The sequence below is a fragment of the Zootoca vivipara genome, chromosome 16 (genome assembly GCF_963506605.1).
Source record: "Zootoca vivipara chromosome 16, rZooViv1.1, whole genome shotgun sequence".
Lineage (NCBI taxonomy): Eukaryota > Metazoa > Chordata > Lepidosauria > Squamata > Lacertidae > Zootoca > Zootoca vivipara.
In genome coordinates, this window is record NC_083291.1 from 39,877,329 (window position 1) to 39,898,808 (window position 21,480).

Genomic DNA, 21,480 nt, shown 5'->3' on the forward strand with positions numbered 1-21,480 from the left:
AGACAAAAGGCAAAGAGACGGGCAATTATAAAAGTGGATGAATAAATGAACTCGAAAATATGCTTTGCTTTTAAACCATCTAATCAGTTTGGTTTCTTGCATTATGCATATGCAAAATTAGAAACTTAAGCTGGGATCTAGCACAAAATTTTGTGTCTTTATTTAAAAGCAGATTTCCAGACCTCAGGGTACTATGTTTGAGTTACGCTGTCAAAAAAATACAAGTATTCAGGGTATTCATTCCATACATGTGCGATGCTGCAACACATCCAAACTCTTTCAGCAGCTTTGCTGCAGGCGTGCTAACATTTCCCAGCAGAAGAAAAAAAGCTGAGGTTGTTTTACAGGACACATTTCATGTTGGGGATGACTCACGTTGACTTCAGTGACTGCGATGTCAACCACACTCCCGACCACGATCAGAGCATCAAAGGTGTTCCATGCATCACAGAAGTAGTGCTGGGGGAAAGAGAGAGAAAAGGCCACTCTGGAACAAATCCTGCATAGATTCTTGTGGAAAAGCAGCCAGAGCTAGACCCACATGCACTTTCCCCCTCCTATGGTTTCTAGCATTATACAGAATCATAAAATAATTGAATTGAAGAGTTGGAAGGGACCCTGAGGAGAAACTTCTGTCCTTTTCTCAGCTCCACAGATAGAAGGTAATTCCATGGTGACAGCCAGCCAGATGGTCTGACTATTAATCACTCTGGAAGATGAGAGTGGTTGAATGGGAGGAACCTCAAATCCTTTGATCTCTGCTGCCTGCACCTGGGGGCTTGGCTGCAGGATAGAATGAGCAGGCAAGTGGGGAAGCTGACATCTACGTAAGAACCCCTTGTGAGTTCTTTCTTAAATGCTTCTGGGACTAGAAAAACTGTCTTAGAGATATTTATCTGTCTGCTGGAGAAAAAATACAATCTGAAGTCCTGTAAAAACTGCTTTCTGTTTCTAAGTATAATAACAAAGAGAAAAATGGCTGTTCAAATGTCTAAGGCAGACTGAAATGCCTGATTTATGGTTGGCTTCCTCCCACTGTAGACTCGCTGAATTCCACGTGTGAACACCTCTGAGAAAAGCTGCAAGACCCACCTGCTTGGGCTGGCCTTGGAGCTCAGGAGTAAGTTGGAAACAGGTGGAGGGTGAGGAGGGAGTGAAATGAACATGAAACCTTACACTGCTTTGCTTTCTTACCCACTCTGGGCCTTTGGTGTGAGTTGGGCTATGTATCTAAAGACATTCATCATACATTTTTTTTCCAGACTCATTGGAAGTGTTACCTTAAAATGCAGAAGGCTCCTTTTGCAATATTTTTATATGCATCAGGATCTCCTGCTAAGATGCTCTCTGCAGATACAATAAATCCCTGATGTAGATTTCTACCAAGAAAGGCCATTTTCACAGAGAAGGCTTCAATTATTCTGGAACCTCTCTTGCCAGTGCCTGGATCCAAAGATTGGTAAGGCCGGGCATTTGCTGAGGCCTGAAAACTGATAAATGGCCACTGGCTTCCCTTCTGACTTTCCATAGGCACCAAAGAGCATAGGAGGCAATGGGAGGGAATTCTTGGATTGCACGTTCTGCCTCTTCCAGGATAAGGGGCAACCTTGAGAGCGCCTTGCCTGATACCCCACAAAATCCTGGGGTCAGAATTGCATGTCACACTAGTTGCTGGAGCAAATGATCATTATAAGTGCAGGATATTGAAACTAAAAGGCTCAGACCCTGTGGGATTATTATCACTCAGCTGGAAACTTGTGAATACTGGCACAATGCCAGGATTCTTCCAAGCTCCAGAATTAACTTGAAAACATATGGTTGTTTGTGGTGAGACTCTAAGCCAGGCATGGAGGACCTCCAGCCAGCATGGCAATTATAAAGGTTTGATGGGTGCTGTAGCTCTGCAAAATCTGGCGAGGGGCGGGAAGCACAGGCTGCCCCACCTCTGCTCTAAGCAAAGTATCTCTTGAGTAGAACCCCCAGCTACCAAACCTTGGGCTTGAAGGCAATGATCTTCAGCACCATCTCGACAGTGAAGAGGCCTGTGAAGACCATGTTGAGCAAGTCCATGACATAGTTGAAGGGCTGGGACTGTTCGTAGTGCTGGAAAAGAAGAAAATGCACAAAGTATGTAGGAGCACCTTGGGGATCTTGTGGTCCTCAAGCTGGGAGCTGTTGTGATTTGGTGCCTTGCAACCTTGGGCTCAAAACCCACCCAGCATTCCCAGGTTCTTTTGGGCTCCTATCTACCACACCACACATTTGCCATGGCACACTGTCTGTGCACACACCTTTCTACCATGGACTCCGTCTTGTCTCCATCACCTGTCTGTCTACCTTGTTGCTAGGTGTGACCTGGACTTCTCCTGCCTTCTCCCCAGCATCTCCAGCACCCCAGCTTCCACTCAATCAGCTTCAGATTGCCTGTCTCCTTTAGTATGCCTGCCTTTGGGGGTCAAAATCCCAAAGTAGAAGTATGCCATGCACTTCACTGGTCCTAGGTATTTTGAGAAAGCAGGATGTGTGAGTGGAATCCTGATCTACCGTCAAGTCCCACTGGCTCATATTCACTCTTCTGCGAGGCTTTTTTTCAGCTGGAACTTGAAAGAACTCAGTTCCAGCACCTCTCAGGTGGGCACCATTGCCATTCTAAAAAAAATGAGGGAGGTGTTCATGGTGAGTTCCGGCATTTCGTTTTCTGGAAAATAGCACTGCTCTTCTGGATGGTCTCCTTTAATACCAAAAATAGCTGTCCACATGAACATCTCCCCCAGAGTCAGCGTTTCTCTGCCCTTGAAGCAGCCCTGGCATTTCACAGCCATTGAACACGGCCATTGTGCATCACATTCCCTTTCTTCTCATGACAAAGTCCTGATTCCTGCCATCACTACAAGCGTTGGTACTCCAACACCTCAGTCCTTTTCTCTCTCTATTTAAAATAAAGACATTGGTGTGTTGTTGTTTTTTAAAAAAATTGATGCAGGTATCAAAATATGCATGTACAATAGGCCTCTCTATACAATAGGCAAAATATTACCCTGTGTATGGGTTGTTTAAGCATACATTCCCTTCCCCACAACACAGACTTCTCCCACACCAAAGTGGGCCCTATTCTACCAAACGGGCTTCTTGGTCTCTCCAACGTCTCTTTACATTCGGAATTGTGTGCCTGTCATCTCACACCTTTCTCACTAAGAATCAAACTAGACATGGCAGGGGCTGCCTTGTTTGTTGACTCATGTGTCTGCTCCACTGATATTTGAAAATGGGGATTGTGAGGTGGATGGGCCTAATTCTTTCTTTAAAACAAGAACAAAAGGAGCTTGAAGGTGATGGAACCTGTGTGCCTCTTCTCTCCTGATCTTGTCTCACTGTGCTTCAAGCCCACTCAGTTTCCAATATTGGGAGCCAGGCTGAGGCAATGGAGCATAGGGAATTAAGGAAGGGAAGAGGGTTCAGTTTCATTCGTCCACATGCTCTTTTTCTTGTGTAGCTTTAGACATGAACAGGATAAGCAAATGAAGGACAAATGTCTCTTTGGCCTCTTCCACCACCAATCTCCCCCTCACATACCCACACTGCCCTTCTCATTGTTACCTGCTCACTCTCACCTGCACAGCCAGAGCAATGGTGTTAAGCATGATGAGCACAAACATGATGTATTCAAAACCGGTGGAGTTGACCATGTACCAGAATTTATACTGATATTTGTTCTTGGGGATGTAGCGCCGTAACGGCTGGGCCTTCAGGGAATACTCCACGCACTGCCGCTGTGGAAAGGGGAAGCGTTTTAGCTAGAAAACAAGGAACAACCCTGCACTATCTGCCCCATAAACATCACCACCACTTCAGGGTATATTTGAAAGCTCTCCAAATCCCAGGCATGTTAGGGAGGTCTTATTCAAAGATATTGGTTCTGGAGCCCCAAGTTGGCAGTTGATATAGATTTAAGGCCACAAGGAGACTAGTAGCCTTGCTGCATGAGCAATAGATACTAGCACCATAGGCCTCTGCAGGCAATCAGTTTAGACCTCTGGCAAGAACAACCTGTCCGTCCCCTTGTAGACTGCTAGGTGGGGAGGAAGGGGAGGGACAGAGAGTGGAGTGGGAAGGATAAGGGTGAGAGAAAAAAGAGTGAGAAGGGATAGTCCCACCCACTTTTGGTTCTGGTCCCGTCCCCCGAGAGATTATACCCCCCCCCCTGCCAAGGAAATTCAGCCCCCTGCTTTATTCAGTACAAGGAATTGTGGGACAGTCACTGGTGGGGGAGAGACAGAAGGAAAAAGGCACAATTTGAAAAGCTCCATCAGAACTGCACAGATGTGAAGTAATTGACTGCTGAAGTTAATAAGGCAGCAGAACAATGAGGATGGGTTGGTCATGGTGGCCGTGTGGTTGGGAATAAGTGGGAATGGTGATTTGCACCAGCAGAGCATGAAGGCGAGGAGAAAGAGATACCTGGTTCTTGTCCAGCTCACAGTTCTTGTACTCCTGTTCTCCCTGTGCTCGGAAAGTGATGATGACGAAACCCACAAAGATGTTCATCATGAAGAAGGCAATGATGATGATGTAGACAATGAAGAAGATGGAGATCTCCACCCGGTAGTTGTAGATGGGCCCCTCGTTTTCTGCATTGGCATCGATAGCCTTGTAAAGCAGCCTGGCAAGGGCAAAGTGGTGAAGAGAGGGCAACTATGAACAGAGAGCATGACAGTGAAGAGGAGAGACAGACTTCCCATAAAAAGCACAAACTGCCATTCTGCAGACAGAATATACTACCATTTCGATCCCTTCCAATCAGGATTCAGGCCTCATCATGGAACTGAAACTTCCTTGGTTGTGCTGGGCAATGATCTCCAGCAGGCTAGGGACAGAAGTGAAAGCTGTTTCCTGCTTCTGCTGGATCTCTCGGTGGCATTTGACACCATTGACCATGACATCCTTCTGGACTGTCTAGAGGAGTTGGGAGCTAAGGGCACTGTTATGCAGTGGTTCCACTGGGAGCGGCCTCCAGGACAATAAAACACTGGTCTTAATGGATCTACATTGGTTCCCAGTATGTTTTCAAGCACAATTCAAAGTGTTGGTGCAATCTTGGCTCTGACTTGACATGGGGTGTGGATAGGCAGTGAAAGCACACCTAAGCCCTATGATCTGTTAAAGCACACCCCAGAGTTCCTTGTAGCAGTGCAGGATACATTTTCTCTGTTCATGTAAAGTGCTAAGGGTGTGAGTGTGTCTCAAAGCAGCCCTTGCAGCAGTCAGGCTCCTACATCTTACTTCCCATGCCACTGAGGCAGAGTCTTCCTGCCAAAGTAGCTGCAAGCAGAGCTGTGTTCCTCAGAACTCTCAAGGCACCAATTCAAGCTTCCCTAGATGACTCAACACCTGTTCATGACACAGACGCTCCACCGAACTCTACAAAGCCTCATGCTAAGAACCAGCCCAGTCTGAGCAACTCCTCCACAAATGTGAAGTTCCTGTTCCCTGCCCTCCCTGCTCCCCCTCTTGGAATGCCAGCCTTTTTCTGCTTTGGACTTTGCCACTTGCCTCTGTTAGATCCACCTGTCTGGTAGATCCTTCCCTCCTAATACTTGACCAAGTTGCCCAAGGAATCCCAGAAATTGATGCCAATTATTGGTCTAATCCAGTCAGGCATTTTTATAGACTGCAAAAATGTGGGAGATGATTCAGAAGGCAGATGTAGGAAGAGGCGTGGAAAGATGGGTAGATTTCCTTTCCAGTCTTCAGTAAGTCACACAAGCTTCTTTTTTATGGCAGAAGACAACGGGTAGAAAGCTAGCAACAGAACACCTTGCATGTGGCAAAACAGAGCTGTGTCACGCTTTATCATGTTCACATTTTTGTTTAACAGAGTGACGTGCAAGAGAATTATGGGAATGATGAGAATCATCACAAACACACCATTATACACACACATGTGTGCACACCCCATGGACAATCCCCAGTAGAGTAACTCACGCTGGCCAGCCTTCAAAAGTAGATACAGTGAAAAGGGCCATCATGCCCGACAAAACATTGTCAAAATTGAAGTCACTGTTCAGCCAGGCACGCTCCCGCACCATTGGGTGGGCCACATCTCCATCCTTGTAGACAATGAATGTGCCCCTGTGTGCAGAGGAGGAGGAAAGGAAGAAGGAGAAGAAGGAGCTGTCAGTATGGGCTGCAGCTGGGAGTCATTGAACTTAACAGGCAGACCAGATCCCAGAGCCTAACCCTAAGACAATTTCCAACTGCAAAAATCACAATTCCTTTTACTGCAAAGCTACCCAGCCACCCTCCTTTTTGCCTCTCAGAGCCCTCTCTGCTATCTTAGGGCCAGACTAGATGCTAATAGTCTCCCACCTTTCTCTTTTCTCCCTCTCTTTATTTTTAAACTGAAAAGCAGATGCCTGTACATGGGGTGGAGGCAGCTGGTCTGAGTGGAAGAATAGCAGGGATTGCTTAACCTTTTCCCTTTTTGCCATTTATTTCTTCAAAATTATCTTCCCCCGGGGGAGGAGTGGGGGGGGGGGGGAAGAAGCAGCAGCTTGGGGAGGGGAAGCAGAAAGACAACAGGAAAGGGTCAAGGAGCACCTTCCCCCTGTTACTCTTCGGGTCACAATCACAGACTCAGAGGTTAGTTTTCAGCAAAAGAAACAGGAGAGGGGAAGGAAGAAAGGTAGGAGGTTATTTCTGTATCTCCCATGTGAGATACAGTTTTCGGCCTCACAGACACCCACAAACAACCCATAATTCACAGGCCATTACACGATACTAGGCCATCTAGCTTTCATCTCAGTTCAGCCATACATGGGAATCCATTATATTGCTGCAGCATTTTGCCATACTAATGTACAGCGGCTGAGATCTGTCCAGGAGTGAGGAAAAAAGGAAAAGACAAGAAAAAAGCAGGGCCAGGCAGCTGGAGGCAGCAATGTTCACAACAGGCCCCAGTTTGATCTCTGGGTTTGCTAGACATCTTGGTTGGTTTTCTTGGTATTAGGCAAAAATGCCAATGCCACCTGGGGAACTTAATTGGGGAAGGTAACTGGACGCTGTGCTCTTCTTGCAAGGCAGGGCTGATACTTACTTGCATTCATCTGGAGTGTGCTTGGCCTCGTCTGTGCAGCTGTAAAACTTGCCCTGGAGACAGAAGTAGCAGCAGATTGGAGATTGGGCACTGATGGGCAGGAAGGTATCCATCCTGGGGACATTCTTATCTTCCTGCCCTGTGTGCTGCCCCCCCCCGGCCCTGGGCATGGAGGAAACAGTAAACTAGCCTCACACAGGGTGGGGCAGTCAAGGCCTACCTTTACCCCACCCTGTAATGAGACACCCACTTCTATCAACTTTTCATCTTAGGGTAGAGCAAGATGCTATGCTCAACCCAGGTCAGGGTCAGGCTGTCATCCTTCTCCCTGTAAAATTGCCTCAACCTCATCATATTGTGTACTTCCCCCCCCCCCCCCAAGTCATTGGGATCGTGCTGGCACAGTGGAGGTGGGGGGTGGGGAAAGGTTCACAACACTCCTATGTTGGGCATTACGTCGAGTTGCTCTTTTCACATTGCTTTTCCTTTACAAGAGCTCCATACTTCGTTCTCTCTTTCCCTCTCTTGCTCACTGTCCACCTTCATCAAATATGGCAGTGTGTGCTCAGGTAAGCTACCAATCAACTAGCTGAAAAACAAGAGCAATACTTTGCAACGCAGATGATTCACCATATATCATTATATGATTATTATGACTATGTTTACCCATGTAATGTCTATGGCTGTGCCTTTGCACATGTATTTTCTTTCTTTCTCTTTGAGCTGAGGTTTTTTTCCTTGTGATGACCTACAGCTGAAACAAATAAGCCACCCGACTGGTGTCTATAATGAGGTACAGGATTGGTTGCTAAGGTGATGGTATTTGGAAGTGTTTTGGGTGTAAGCCCCAAAGAAACACGCCTACACTCAACATGTCCTTGATCCAAGCACATATACGCATCTTGCACACACTCATTTAATCCAAACCACCCCAAATAAATTAGCACTCCTTACCTTGAAGAGCTGGACACCGATGCAAGCAAACATGAACTGCAGCAGGGTGGTGACTATCATGATGTTCCCAATGGTGCGGATGGCCACAAACACGCACTGAACCACGTGCTGTTAGACAGGGAGGCACAAGCGATGTGAGATTGCCAGGAGGGAACTTTCCAGTTCTCAACAGGGTGACCCTGCGGGTGTCAGGGCTGGTGCAAGACATTTTGGCACCTGAGGTGAACTACAAAATGGCGCCCAGGGAAGAAGCGGGGAGTGAAGATTGACATCAGGAAGAAGGGGGGATAAAGGTCTACCTTGGGATCCACTGCCCCTGTGGATCCTGCCACCTTGAGGCAGTTGCCTCACCCTGCCTCATGGATGGGCCAACCCTGAGTGGGGTGGGGAACACAGGCATCACATCTTCATAGCCCCCATGCTGTGGGACCTCCTTCCAGCTCCACATTGTGGAGCCACCACCTGCCCTTGAAGACGTCCCTCACCTTCAGCCCCTTGGCCCGGTTGATGGCTCGGAGAGGGCGCAGCACCCTCAGCACTCGCAAGATCTTCACCACAGAGATGGCACTGGAGCTGAGGTGGAAAGAGGAAGGGAGGTGCGGGAGAGTTTGGGGTTTAAAAACCAAACTGCTTACACCTTCTTTTCATCTATATATATATAAAAAATGTAAAGGGTCCATGTTTGGGACTTTCCACTTTTCTCGGAAACCGCTTGACCGATTGTCTTCAAATCTGGACACAGCGTCCAGTACCAATACACGAGTGCCAACATAATCTTAGATTCCACACATGCCAACCCTTTGGCAGGTAAAAACAGAGTTTTCTTTAAAAAAACACCCCATAGCGCCCTCCACTGGACAACAAGGGAACAGACGCCATATCCTTTTGCAGCTAGAAAACCTTCGCCCTCTATCGGCGGCTATACTGGTACTGCAGCTAGAAAACCTTCCCTCTCCACACCACCTCGGCTCGCCTTTACAGACTAGGCCAAACTAGGCCGAATGGAGGTGGGGACTTGCATGGGTGGGTGTTGGGATGAGGAGGGGATGGAATAGGTCATGGGTAGGGACAGGGTGGGGGGAACCACAGGGATGAACCGGCGGGGAGGAGGCGGAATAGGTCATGGGTCACGCCAGGGTGGGGGAAATCACAGGGATGAGGTGGGGGGGAAAGAGACGGGATACGTCATGAATTGGGACGGGGGGGGGGGGGACACAGAGATGAGCCACAGCAACGTATGGCTGGGCCAGCTAGTTTCTTATAAAACAGCTCCTAATAACTTAACAAGAAGAGCCTTGCTTGATCAGGCAAGGGCCCAATATAGTCCACCATCCTGTTCTCACAATGCCTAACCAGATGCCTCCAAGAAGCCTGGAAGCAGGACCTGAGCACAACAGCCCTCTCCCTGCTTGTGAATCCCAGCAAGTGGTATTTCAGAGGCTGGAAGCAGAAGACAGCCATCCCAGTTGGTGGTGCATCACTACGCAACATTGCCCTTTCATCCCGGACCAGGCCAGCATAATTCTTTTCTTCTTCTTCTTTTGGGGGTCTACTCCCAAAGTATCTTGACCATTCCCCGCTCAGACTTACTGGATGCCAAAGGAGATGAGTGAGACACTGACAACCAGCAGATCAAGGAGATTGAACCAGTTCCGGCAGAAGGAGCCTTTGTGCAGGAAGGCGCCGTAAGCGGTCATCTAAGGACAGAGACATGCTAAGCACCCTGGCTCCACCCAACTCCTCTTTCTCAAAACTGTGGCTGGAACCCAGATGCTTGGAGATTAGGTCCCCAGGTGCCCTGCTCCAACCAAATGACCCTGCCTTGCCCCCACCCAGGCTCAGTCTGTTTATATTCAAGAGCAGATGTGCTAACTTAAGAGGCAGATTGGGGACGGGGCTGGTGTCACACCTGGGTGTGATGTCACACACATGCACCAGGCACCAAACATCCGGAGTGCCAGCTTCTCCTTCTCTTTCTGCTGCTGCTGCTGCACCTGCCAGGAAAAGAGGCCCCGGCTCTGCTGACATTGTGCAGTCTACAACGAGCGCTGAGCACAGCAAGCGCCAAGCACTCCAAGTGCCACACACACGTCGGGAGGACCCAGGGCCTCTTTCCCTGGCAGCCAGAGAAGAAGCTGACCCCGGAAGCTGGACCCTTGGGTCCCTCTAGCTCAGCACTGTGTCTGCACTGATTGGCAGCAGTTTTCCAGGGTTTCAGGAAGGAGGAATTCCCAGGCTTATCTGGAGATGCTGAGCACTGAACCTGGGACGCTCTGTGTGAGGAGAAGATGCTCTTCCACGGAGCTGCCTCTTCAGGATCTCGTTAACAGCTAAGGAATAACTCAGCTGAGTCATGTGTCCCTGAGTTATGTGACTCATGCTTTACAATGTCGATCAAGACCAGCCTTCTTTGCAAGAACCGCAGCAACCAGCAGGCATGAGGCGGTCTGCAGTCTACCAAAGATCTTGGTCTCCTTATGCCCACCACTGTTCTGCACAGTCCATAGCCATGTCAAAGCTAAATTCATGGTGGGTAGTAAGAGTCAAAGGCCTCTAGAGAGGAGCTGAGAAGTGCAGCCCTGACCCTTCCCTCCTTGTTGCTGGAAGCCACATCTTCTCTCCCACTCCCCTACTCTCCAATGACTTGGAGCTCATTCTGCAGTTGCTGACCCCCTTCTCCACCCCAACCCCATCCCTGATTGCCAGCCATGGGGCTATGAGGGCACTAGCAGAAGCAGCTAAGATCTGGTTGTTCGGTGCCGCCCTGGAGACTTGGCCCACATGCAGGTGTGGGCAACCCTGGAGACTTGGCCACTGGGGCTTGCACTGAGGGCTGGCTACTCTCCCCTTCCTCATCTTCTGGTACCTTGAGTAGGATCTCAACAGTGAAGATAGAAGTGAAGGCATAATCAAAGTATCCCAGAATCTGTGTAATGAGAGGGGGGAACAGGAGAGGGGGGGGGAGAAAGAGAATTGAAAAATGAGGAAATAAGAGCAGAGTGAGTGAGAGAGAAAGGACGGAGCGGAGGGTGAGACACTCTTCTGCCTCTGGCCCTCTCTCTTCCATTCTACCCAACCAACCACCTTTCCATATGGCATGGCTTACATTGTTGCGGAAGGAGTGTGCTCGGATAGGGTCCTCTGCTGCCAGGGAGATGCTGCTGAGGATGATGAAGACAAGGATGAGATTGGTGAAAATGTGGTGATGGATCAGTTTGTGGCACCCAACACGAAGCCTGGCGAGAGAAAGAAAGGCAGCCGCCATAGTGAGCCAGCAACACACAATAGGAGCAGCCAGGTTTCCTGAGGCACACACAGACTCCCCTGCGAATCAGGAGGTGGAGATGGGGAGCTAAAAGGCCATCCTGGCAGATGTGGGCAAGATTAGAGGGAAGAGCCTGGGTGGTGCCTTGGACGTGGGCTGGACTGACATGGGGAGAAAAGCCAACAGCAAAATCTCTGAAGCCAAGCAAAGATTGACCTTGGGATTGGCCTACTGCCCTACTCCCTTGACCTTGGGTTTAGATACCTGGGAAGAAGGCTAAAACTCCAACACCAGCATGAACTCTGGCAGTTCTGGATCTGCCCAAGCATAGCCAGACAGTGCCTCCAGTTGCCCCCTACTGCTCTCAACCAATGGGTTCCCAAAGTGGGACCACAATGAAACCAGGATCTCTGGGAATTTTTTTACCATAGTCTTACACTGGTTAGACATTCCCTCTGCCTCAGGAACCCAGGCAGCACTAGAAATCCCTTGCCAAACCTAGTTTCGAGGATTCTTTGGGGTGGAAGACACAACAGCTAAATGGATATATAAATTAGTAGCATAGATATGCTTCTACATGTAGGTTATTAGGGCACTCACACCAGGGACTCTGGCCACAGGGACCCTGTCACCTTGCACCCCCAGGGTTGTTTGCAGATTGAGGAACCTGTTGGCCTGGTGTTTGGAATGTTGCAGTGCCACCCAAATAATGCCCAGAGAGGAGTGCTGCAGCTCATCAGTCCAGCCAGGCCAGGCAATCTGTGGGGGACAACAGGAGGCAAACTGGCCTTACAGAACTGGTGCTTCACACTTGGTTTTTCAGTGTGAAAAACCTACTGCTAGAACAGCCATGCAGACCACCTTGCATCAAGTCCTTCTGATGGCTGTTCATTGTTCTGGCCCTTCATGTTGGCCTGCCATAACTATGGACATGCATGTGACCTTTGTTTGATGTTCTGGGTCTTGACCTAAAGTAGGCTGCACCTTTGCCTTTCCAAGTGACTGCTTGCAGGTCTGACACCTGCACAGCCCTGGCCCCAGAAGAGGAAAATCCTGGACCTTACCCTACAACTCTTGCAGAACTATGACCAAACTGAGGTCACATTCCACTGAAAGAGAAAGCCAGCCCCACCTTCTTCCTCCTTGGTTCATGCCTTTCTATACTCACGGATTTGTCTTGCTAAGACAGAAGAAGGAACTTCCATCAGGAATTGGTAACACCTTCTCTGCGGGGGTTTCCTCCAGTTTGTCTAGGTGAGACTCTGCCAAGCTCTGCTGATCTCCTTCTGCCTCCTCTTCCTCTTCCTCCTCACCTGAAAACAAGGCATGGTGTAGGATTAAGCAAGGACTGAGGAACCTTTGGCCCTCATCTGAAGCTGAACTACAACTCCCATGAGCCTCAACAAGCATGGTCAATGGCCTGGGGCGATGGGAATTGTAGTTCAGCAACATATAGAAGGTCAACGGTTCTCCACATTTGGTTTAAGGATTCCTCTGGAGCCACATACATTACAGCAGTGTGTGTGTGTGTGTGTGTGTGTGAATGAGAGAGAGAGGGGGGGAGAGAGAATAATGTCTATCTATTATGAACTGATCTGATAATTATATAGTACAGTCAAACCTTGGTTCCCGAATGCCTCCGTTTTGGAACGTTTTGGCTCTCGAACACCGAAAACCCGGAAGTAACTGCTCCAGTTTTTGAACGATTTTTGGAAGCCAAACATGCTACGTGGCTTCCGTTTTGAATTTCCCTATTGTGTTGAGACTTCCGCTTTCAGTTTTCAGTTGTCGAACGTTTCAGAAGTCAAGCGGTCTTCCGGAAAGGATTACGTTCGACAACCAAGGTTTGACTGTACCATAAATGTACATGGTGCATTACAGAGTAACAACAGAGAAGAGGTGCACTTGCCCCAGGAAACTTACAATTTAACAGTTGATACAGGAAGGGAGGAAGGTTGAGGGGAGGGGAGACAGGAATTAATATGTGTTTGGCAGAGAAACACCTACTTAGGTCTTCATTTCTGTAGTGGGAGGAGGACCAATAGGCTATGCAAAGGCTAATGAAAAAAGTGAGCTGCAGCAGGAGACAAAGAAGCTGCATAGAACCACAGAATTTCAGAATTGGAAAGGACTCTGAAGGGTATCTAATCTTACCCCCTGCAATGCAGGAATCTCAACTAAAGCATCCCAGACAGATGGCCATCCAACTTCTGCTTTAAAATCACCAGGGAAGGAGAATTCACTACCTTCCAAGGGATCCCATTCCACTGTCAAAAGGCTCTTACACCAGAGAGTTATTCCTGATGTTGAGTCAGAATCTCCTTTCTTGTAACATAAAGCCTTTGGTTCCCTCTGGAGCAGGTGAAAACAAGCTTGCTCCATCCTCCATTCAACAGCCTTTTTGATATTTGAAGAAGGCTATCATATCTCATCTCAGTCTCCTCTTGTCCAGGCTAAATATCTCCAACTCCCTCAACCATTCCTCATAAGGCTTGGTTTCCAGACCCTTAAATCATCTTGGTTGTCCTCCTCTGTACGTTCCAGCTTCTTAAATTGTGACGCCCAGAACTAGGCACAGTGCTCTAGGTGTGCTCTGACCAGCGCAGAATAGAGCGGTACTATTACTTCCCTTGAACATTATACTTCTGTTGATGAAACCTAGAATAGCATCAGCTTTTTTGCTGTTGCGTCACACTGTTGACTCATGTTTAGTTTGTGGTCCTCTAAGACCTCTAGATCTTTTTCATATGCCCTACTGGCATATCTTATCTTATATTTTTGAAGCTGGTTCTTCCTGCCTAGGTGAAGGACCTTACCTTTGTCCCTACTGAAATTCATTGTGTTAGTTTAGGCCCAGTTCTCCAAGCTTAGAGTCTGAACTCATGCTGCCATTGATCCTCTTCCTGGTTCCCTGCAATACAGTAGCTGCCTTTCATACTTAAGGCTTAAATATCCCAGAAGAGCTCAAATGCAATTTATGTTGATGCCTGATAGTTGTTTACATTCAATTACAAACCAGGCTGCAGTCAAGAGCTGCTTTAGGTCTCATGTGTGGAAAACATAAATAGCCTTTTTGTCTCAGTAAGGTAACAATCCTTGTGATTCTCATAGTACCATACACAACATTTCTTTCCTCACCTGCTTCTTCACTGCCTTCCTCTACTTCCTCCTCATCTTCCTCCCCACATTCCACCTGAGGAGAAAGCAGACTGGGCATCACCAATGCACGTTTGAGTGGGATGGAGGGCAGAGGAGGAGAGACTGGACTTAATACAACAGTTTCTGTAGTATTTGCTGGCTATGGCTACAGACAGAACGAGGAGAGAGGAGTGTCCAATTCAGCCTTTATGACCTTCAGGACTAAGGCAGGGAACTTCACCACCCTGAACTTGGGCAGACTGCCACCACCCTAGAGGTGGGGGGTGGGCACTTCCTCAGGAGGGTTCAAGCGCGAGGCTGCCTTAGACGTGTGTGTGTTTGCATGTGTAATGGGGGTGGAGCGTGAGATCTGAATGAAAGAGAGAGATCCTTCTCAAAAGTTTCCAGGCTGTCATCCATTGCACAAGTGCATGACAAGCACTTCTGCCTTGTACATGGGGGTGCATGCAACATGCAGCTCAACTCAGCATGCATTTTTTTCCTGCCAGGGGTACTTCCAGATCTCCTTTTTATTGTGGATCCATGACAATCTGTGTTCATGATGGTTTCAGAGCAGTTGTACTCAATCCTACTTTTAATCCTGTGCCTGTAGAAGCTTTGGGGCAGACGCGCTGCTTCATTTCTAGCCAGCTTCAGTAGCTTCCTGCTGAAATCCTGTAATTTTTCATACCATAAATGCTCTAGGATTTATTTTGTCCCACTTTTGTTGTGCTATGGGGCAAGAGTGCCTCACTAAACAGTAATAATACAGTAACACTGGGGAAACATGCCAGAATAACAAATAAAGCAGAAGGATGTGTGGTTCAGTATAAATCCACCACTATTTCACTATTATTGTACCAGTGATATGCCCGCAAAAAAAGAAAGAGGCCCTGGTCTTCTACAACCTGCAGAGTCTGTTTTAGCACCAAGCAATAAAGATGAGGAGTCAGCCACAAAATATATGACAGGAAAAACACACTTCTTCTTCTTCATATGTCTACTCCATCCATGTCTAAAGCAGGCCGGGGGTGGGGGGCAGTCTAAGCAACTCCAATTCTTATATTAAAATAGATGTGTGTATGAGAGGAGGTGAATTCTCTTCTTTCCCATTCCATTTCTACCAGAGCTTTTCTCCTCAGCCCATCACACTTTTACCATCAGAACAGTGCTGAAAAAACAGTGTGCTTGAGCCTAACTCAACTTCATGGTCCTTTTGTTGTAAAAATCAGAGCTCCCAGTTCCTGCTTTTGATTCAAATGGAACAGATGTGTGAGCACAAACATGGCTGCACTGCCTCATTTACTTCAGCCCTTTAAGGGGGGAGCATGGCAAGTTACCTCCATGCAACCTTTTGAGCAACTACAGCTCTCCACCTGGTGACTAAAAGCTAGCAAGCCAGTTCACAGATGCACACCTGGTTGAGGCATGTGCTTACTAGAAATAGGCAGGAGAGGGCACTCTCTCAGAGACTGAAGGGCTGGAACAGACATGATGCAAAGGCTATAATTAAATCTCCAGGCCCTTTTTTGTCCTACATCCCCTTAAAGGTGGGGGCTCCAGCAATGGCTCCAGTTATCATAAGAGGTGAAGTGTTGTGTGTTTATCATTCCAGGGGTGGGGGTGGGGGTGGGGGTGGGGGTGAAGCTTTATGTACCTGGAGGAAGCCTGTATTTGGGTGGAGGATAGGGGGTCATAATAGCTTTGTGTGTGGTGGGGGGTGGGGAGTGGGGGGTGGCATGAAAGGGTGTTCAGTCTCGCAAGTCCTTGCCTGAAGTCTGATGTGGCACAGCCCAGAAACAGGCTGTGTTTCTCTACAGTGCAATCCTTTTATCTGGTCCATGCTGCTAGACAGGTTAGGTTAAAGTGCCAATGACCTGGGGCTTCCGGTTCAGCGCCAGCGCCGATCGGCGGGGTCTCGTCTCGTCTCCGAGACGGCCCTCCCTGCTAGGAGTGGGGAGGGCAGCGAGAGCGACGCTGCGCCCCTTAGAACCCCGGGAAGGGCGTCCCGGGGGCAAATTTTGCTCGGCAGAGCCCCAATCCAGACTCCCCAACTCTCCGGCAAGCTCTAATAAGAGCTCCGGAGCGAGGAGGGTAGAAGTCGCGGGGGCCATTTTGAGCGGCAACGTTATCCTAGCGGTGAGAAGCTTCAAGCCGAAGGCGGAGAGCGCTGGATTCTTCTGAAAATAAAACGATTGGAATTAAGACTGTAAGTAACCTCACGATTTGGATTATAAAACAATTTGGATCTGGGAGAGAGGGGAGAAAAGAGGAAGCCACCCCCCCCCACGGCAACATAAGAGACAGTAAATAGAAACCCGAAGCCGTAAATAGAAGATTTCAACCTAAAAGGATCCCTCAAAGGCATCAAAGAGAATCTCCCCTAAATGCAGGGTAAAAGGGGAGAGAGACTGTGGTTGTGAGTGCCCTGCAGTAAGAGGTAAAGACTAAGAAAAACCTTTCTTTTCCTCGGGAGCCGGCAGCCCAGACAACCCAGTGAGTTGATCAGGATTTATAAGTCAAATTTTATTTCAATTTTTATTTCTGGACTTTGTGGAAATTCTTTTTTGGTTTAAATGTTTGTGAAATGTGAATTCGAACTTTATTTTTAATAAGACTTGAAGAATGCAGCCAGCTTGTTAAAATGGAGTCGAGAAAATAAACTGCGATCATATTCCACCCCATGTGACAAGTTTTGACCTTGACAGGATTGAACTATGTCAACAAAAAGGTATTCGCCTGAGTTCCAGCGGACTGTTTTGACCTTAATGTGGGAAGCAAGAATAGAACTATGTCAAGAGGAGACACAACGGCAAGAGTTACAGCAACAATTCCAGATGGTGATGGCAGAATATGATTTTTTAGAAGATGAAGCTATTGGAACTGAAGAAGACGAATGTGAGAATGACAATGATGGTGACTGTGATTTGGAAGGAAAAGATGAAAATGAGGACTGTGATAATTTAACACAAAATGAAGCCCACCACGAAAAAAATGATGACTTTACTCTACAAAAAGTTGGATGGAGTGCCTTTCCTTCGAGGGGGGCACGATTGGTATTGGAATTTCAGAATGCCCACAGGGAAGAGGGAAAAAATATGCAGAGAAGAGAAGAAACTCAGGGGTCTTGTATGGAGGCCTGGATGGCAAAAGGTTGTAAACAGGGGGTGGGGTGAAGGGAAAGTGAAGTTGTGATTATAAGGATGGATTAACAGGATTATAACTGGTCTGCTGATTATAGAATTTGCTGGGTTGGGGGGGTGGAGCCGGTAATCGGGGATGTAAGGTTAGATTGGGAATAGTTATAGCTTTAAAAGTGAATTGAGTTTGGAAAAATGTGAAAATATGGAGGCTTATAGAGGGGGTAAAAATTAGGCACGGGAAGAAAAAATGGGAGTTTGATTTTTTAGTGATTTGGATATTAGGTGAAAAGGATAATAATCAATTTTATAAGTAGTATAAGGTATAAAGGTGTATTTTTATAAAATAAGAAACTGTTGAAGATGATAAAAAAGGGATGAAAACCGGGGAAGGGGGGAGGGTGGGGAAGCCCACAAAATATGGTTTAATAATTATGAATGAAAGAAAGATTTTTTATGTTTTGTATTGTCTTTTTTCTTTTTTGTTATTTTTTTCTTCTCTTTTTTCTCTTTTTTCTATTTTTACTCCTTTTTTTTTGTATGATAATAGATGGTTGGATGGATGACCTCCTGCGTACTGCCCTGGTTTACTGGAGCTCCCTGGTGGCAGGAGGGGGCTTTAGGGACAGGGGAGGGGGAGGAGGACAGAAATCCAAGCATAAAATGGACCATCTCTGACTGTTCACCTACGTGGGATACTTCTGTGGCAGGGGAGGACCCATGGAGGGGGGTGGGAAGGAGGTGGAAAAGGTGTTTATGTATGTACCGTCCTTTGTAATTTGTAAAATCAATAAAAATTATGTTTAAAAAAATAAAAATAAAGTGCCAATGACCTTCTGCAGATGGTGACTTTTGGTACTCAGTAGGGTAGGAAGCTCCCACCAGTGGCAGATTGTGGAAATGCTCCAAATGGGTCTTTAGCAGGCTACCAGGGGCTATACCTGTGGCACAGCAAAATCTGAAACAAAACCCCTTCTGCCCTGGCCAGCACCGTGCAGAATCCATTCTGGCTTGTACTGGACAGGGGAGGAGGTGCTGGGCGTTATCTGTTTTAGATTTGGCCACTGGCCAGCAGGGTTTCAATTGCTGCTCCCTGGGCAGAATTTGGATCGTTCTGTTAGTGAACTAGGCCATAAAGATACATAGAAATCAGCAGGCTAAGGCTGATGGAAGTTGTAGACCAAAACCTCAGGAGGACATCTGGATGGCAAAAGCTGCCTTTTTGTTGTCGTTTAGACGTTCAGTCGTGTCTGACTCTTCGTGACCCCATGGACCAGAGCCTTAGACAGTGATAATAAACAGAAAGTTATATATCTATTACTCATGTGGAATTGCTGCCTACTGATCTGTGGAAGGACTACTTCTATCTCCAGAAGCAACAAGGTCAGAAATGAAGGTCAGGGTTTCAGTTCTCACCTTCACATTTTTCTCTTCTTCTTTCTCATTGCTCTGCTCCCCCTCTGCTGGTGCCTCTCTGAATTGTGGCAGGGAAGAGGGGGAAAGATGAGAGTTATAAAAAAAGGATAGAAAGGAAAATCTAGATTCTGCCTTGGATCTGCAATCTAAAATGGGGAGGAGGACGCAAGTGGGAAGTGGACTTCTTCTCAGAACAAAATCATCAGAAGGAAGCCTTACAACGAGCAATTTAAAAACAATACAAATAAAAACAAAGCTAGAAACTGAACAACATTTGGTCAGTTCACTCTCTTCTCCAACCTGCCCCCACGCCCCCCCCTTTAGATTACACTTCTCACTTTTCCTTGTGTTCCACCTCCTTGGAGGTATTGATGTTGTCACCATCTGCCAGATTGTCCACAGCAATGGCCAAGAAGACGTTGAGCAGAATATCTGGGGTTGAAAGTTCAGAAAAATGTAACCTGATGCAATGGGGTAATAACCCCCCCCCCCGACCCAACACTCCCTCAGGATGAGGGCTGTGCCACAGTTAAAGACATGTGAACAGATTAATCACACGAGTTTTATTTGCTCATTCTAGCAATCAAATCTATATAAACTGTAAACGCAATAGTTCTGAAATAAGTTGTGTACTATTACCGTATTTGCTGTTAGTTTATGCACTAGTGTATCCTAGTCAGCATGATCTTAGGAGAGGCATTTGTGTGTGAGGGAAGTGAGAATGTATCTTTTTAGATGATGCTCCTCACCTGCAGTTTTATAAGCATTTAAAGAGAATATATGCTGCCCAATAAACCATGTATCCCAGCATTCACAGATGCAAGTGCCCTTACTCCTGCTACCTGTCCTGTACCCGATCCCTATTTAACCACTGCAGTAGCAACCACTACTCCATCCTAATGTAACCATGGGAAGGTCAGCTTGATTTCTAACTTTAGGGTCTGGAAAGGTGAGGACCTGAATTAAATTTGGGGGCCCAACTCAGCAATTTCTCACCAGCAATCTAGCAGCCTAGCATCAATCGTCTTGGACTTAAGGTCCGTTAATCTTCACTGCCAACTGAACAATCAAAGGATACAGTTGCCGCAAATGAAGAGGATGATGAAATAGACACAGACCAGCATACCTGGGAAATAGGGGCCGCCATAGGCCATGATCCCATCATACATTACTGCATTCCAGTCCTCGCCTGTCAGGATCTGTGGCATGAGCAAAGGGAACAGCAAATATAATTAAGATTGTTCCACAATTAAATGTTAACTACTTATTTAAAGTACTTACATGCTGCCCGCCAATACACTTATCCCAATACATTTATTACAATGCAATTTAAAACAAAACAATAATAAAATCAATTAGAGGTAATAAATAATGTAATTCGCACAACACTCAACTCTACAGCAGTGTTCCTTGTGGTGCGAATGGGGAACTTGGTGACACTCCAGATGAATGCAAGATGAATACTCATTATCCTATAATCATCCCGTAAACAAATCAGAATATGTGCTTAATAAAGACCAGACCCAAGGCTTGCTCATACTTTCTCGTCTTGCTGCTTTCCCCCAAGGAAAACCACTCCTGGTGCTCAGTTGGAGCAAACAGCAATTCAAGTTTTCCCCAGACTGACATTTGCTCCGAGTTAAAGAGTGAGTTTTCCCTAGGAAAGGAAGCAGGGCAAGGAGAAAACCACTCGGACTCATATGCTTTCTAGGCATGGGATAAACAGAAGTGTGGACGAACCCTTCATCTAACCACCAAGTAAATTTTGTGCAAGCAAATTAGGATAACTGTGAACAAACCAGTCATCGCTTATGTTAAATTCTTGGAAATATTTAGGGACTATGAGATAGTTCAGATTGTGAGCTTAAAATATAACATGCCGTAATAAAATATTCAGAAACAGTATAAACATGAGCCGATCTTTGTATATATCAGCTTCCTACCATCTGAATCTCTCTTGCTTATAGCCCCTAAATTGACTAAAGGAGCTGATAAGAACTTGGATCTTAGAATATGGTATCCTATTTTCAACTACTGAAATCTCAATACCTAGCCTCTGTAATATGGTAAGAAATGTTTCAGAACTATTGTTGCTTATCCTAGTGGGTATGCTTTATATTTTGATATTCATGTGTTATTAGAAGCATTTGTTTAGTAATAAAAATAGAAGATGAAATCAAATATTCTCTTGTACCTGGTTACTGTGTACAAAACCAAAATTGAACCTGCCAGTTTTAGGTGTGCACTTTGTTAAAGTGCTCTTATCAGCTACAGGTGGTAAATTGGCAGCCTAGGGCTTTCAAAAGACTGTGATTATAAACTGAGAACACAAAGTCTAAATTCATGACACCATACATGTCTTTCTTTTCCTATCAACACTTATAACCCCCAGAAAACTAGGACCAGTCACAGTTTTGTGTTGCTTCTCCCACAGAATGTATAATTAATATTATTATAATTGTGGTGGTGAGGTG

At 46.6% G+C, this 21,480-nt stretch overlaps 1 protein-coding gene across 1 annotated transcript in view; it reads right to left on the reverse strand.

Annotated features, from left to right (window-relative positions):
• The window catches only part of CACNA1F (calcium voltage-gated channel subunit alpha1 F), a 63,507-nt gene that overhangs the window by 20,266 nt on the left and 21,761 nt on the right, over window positions 1-21,480 (reverse strand). The window contains exons 14-29 of the mRNA XM_035140541.2: window positions 20,085-20,205; window positions 19,345-19,438; window positions 19,007-19,064; window positions 14,451-14,505; window positions 12,481-12,625; window positions 11,154-11,283; window positions 10,914-10,973; window positions 9,638-9,744; window positions 8,533-8,620; window positions 8,048-8,155; window positions 7,094-7,146; window positions 5,983-6,129; window positions 4,459-4,660; window positions 3,612-3,770; window positions 1,993-2,103; window positions 376-459 (exon numbers count right to left, since the gene is read on the reverse strand). Coding sequence (XP_034996432.2) covers window positions 376-459; window positions 1,993-2,103; window positions 3,612-3,770; window positions 4,459-4,660; window positions 5,983-6,129; window positions 7,094-7,146; window positions 8,048-8,155; window positions 8,533-8,620; window positions 9,638-9,744; window positions 10,914-10,973; window positions 11,154-11,283; window positions 12,481-12,625; window positions 14,451-14,505; window positions 19,007-19,064; window positions 19,345-19,438; window positions 20,085-20,205 — 1,722 coding nt within the window. The remainder of the gene's footprint in view (window positions 1-375; window positions 460-1,992; window positions 2,104-3,611; window positions 3,771-4,458; window positions 4,661-5,982; window positions 6,130-7,093; window positions 7,147-8,047; window positions 8,156-8,532; window positions 8,621-9,637; window positions 9,745-10,913; window positions 10,974-11,153; window positions 11,284-12,480; window positions 12,626-14,450; window positions 14,506-19,006; window positions 19,065-19,344; window positions 19,439-20,084; window positions 20,206-21,480) is intronic.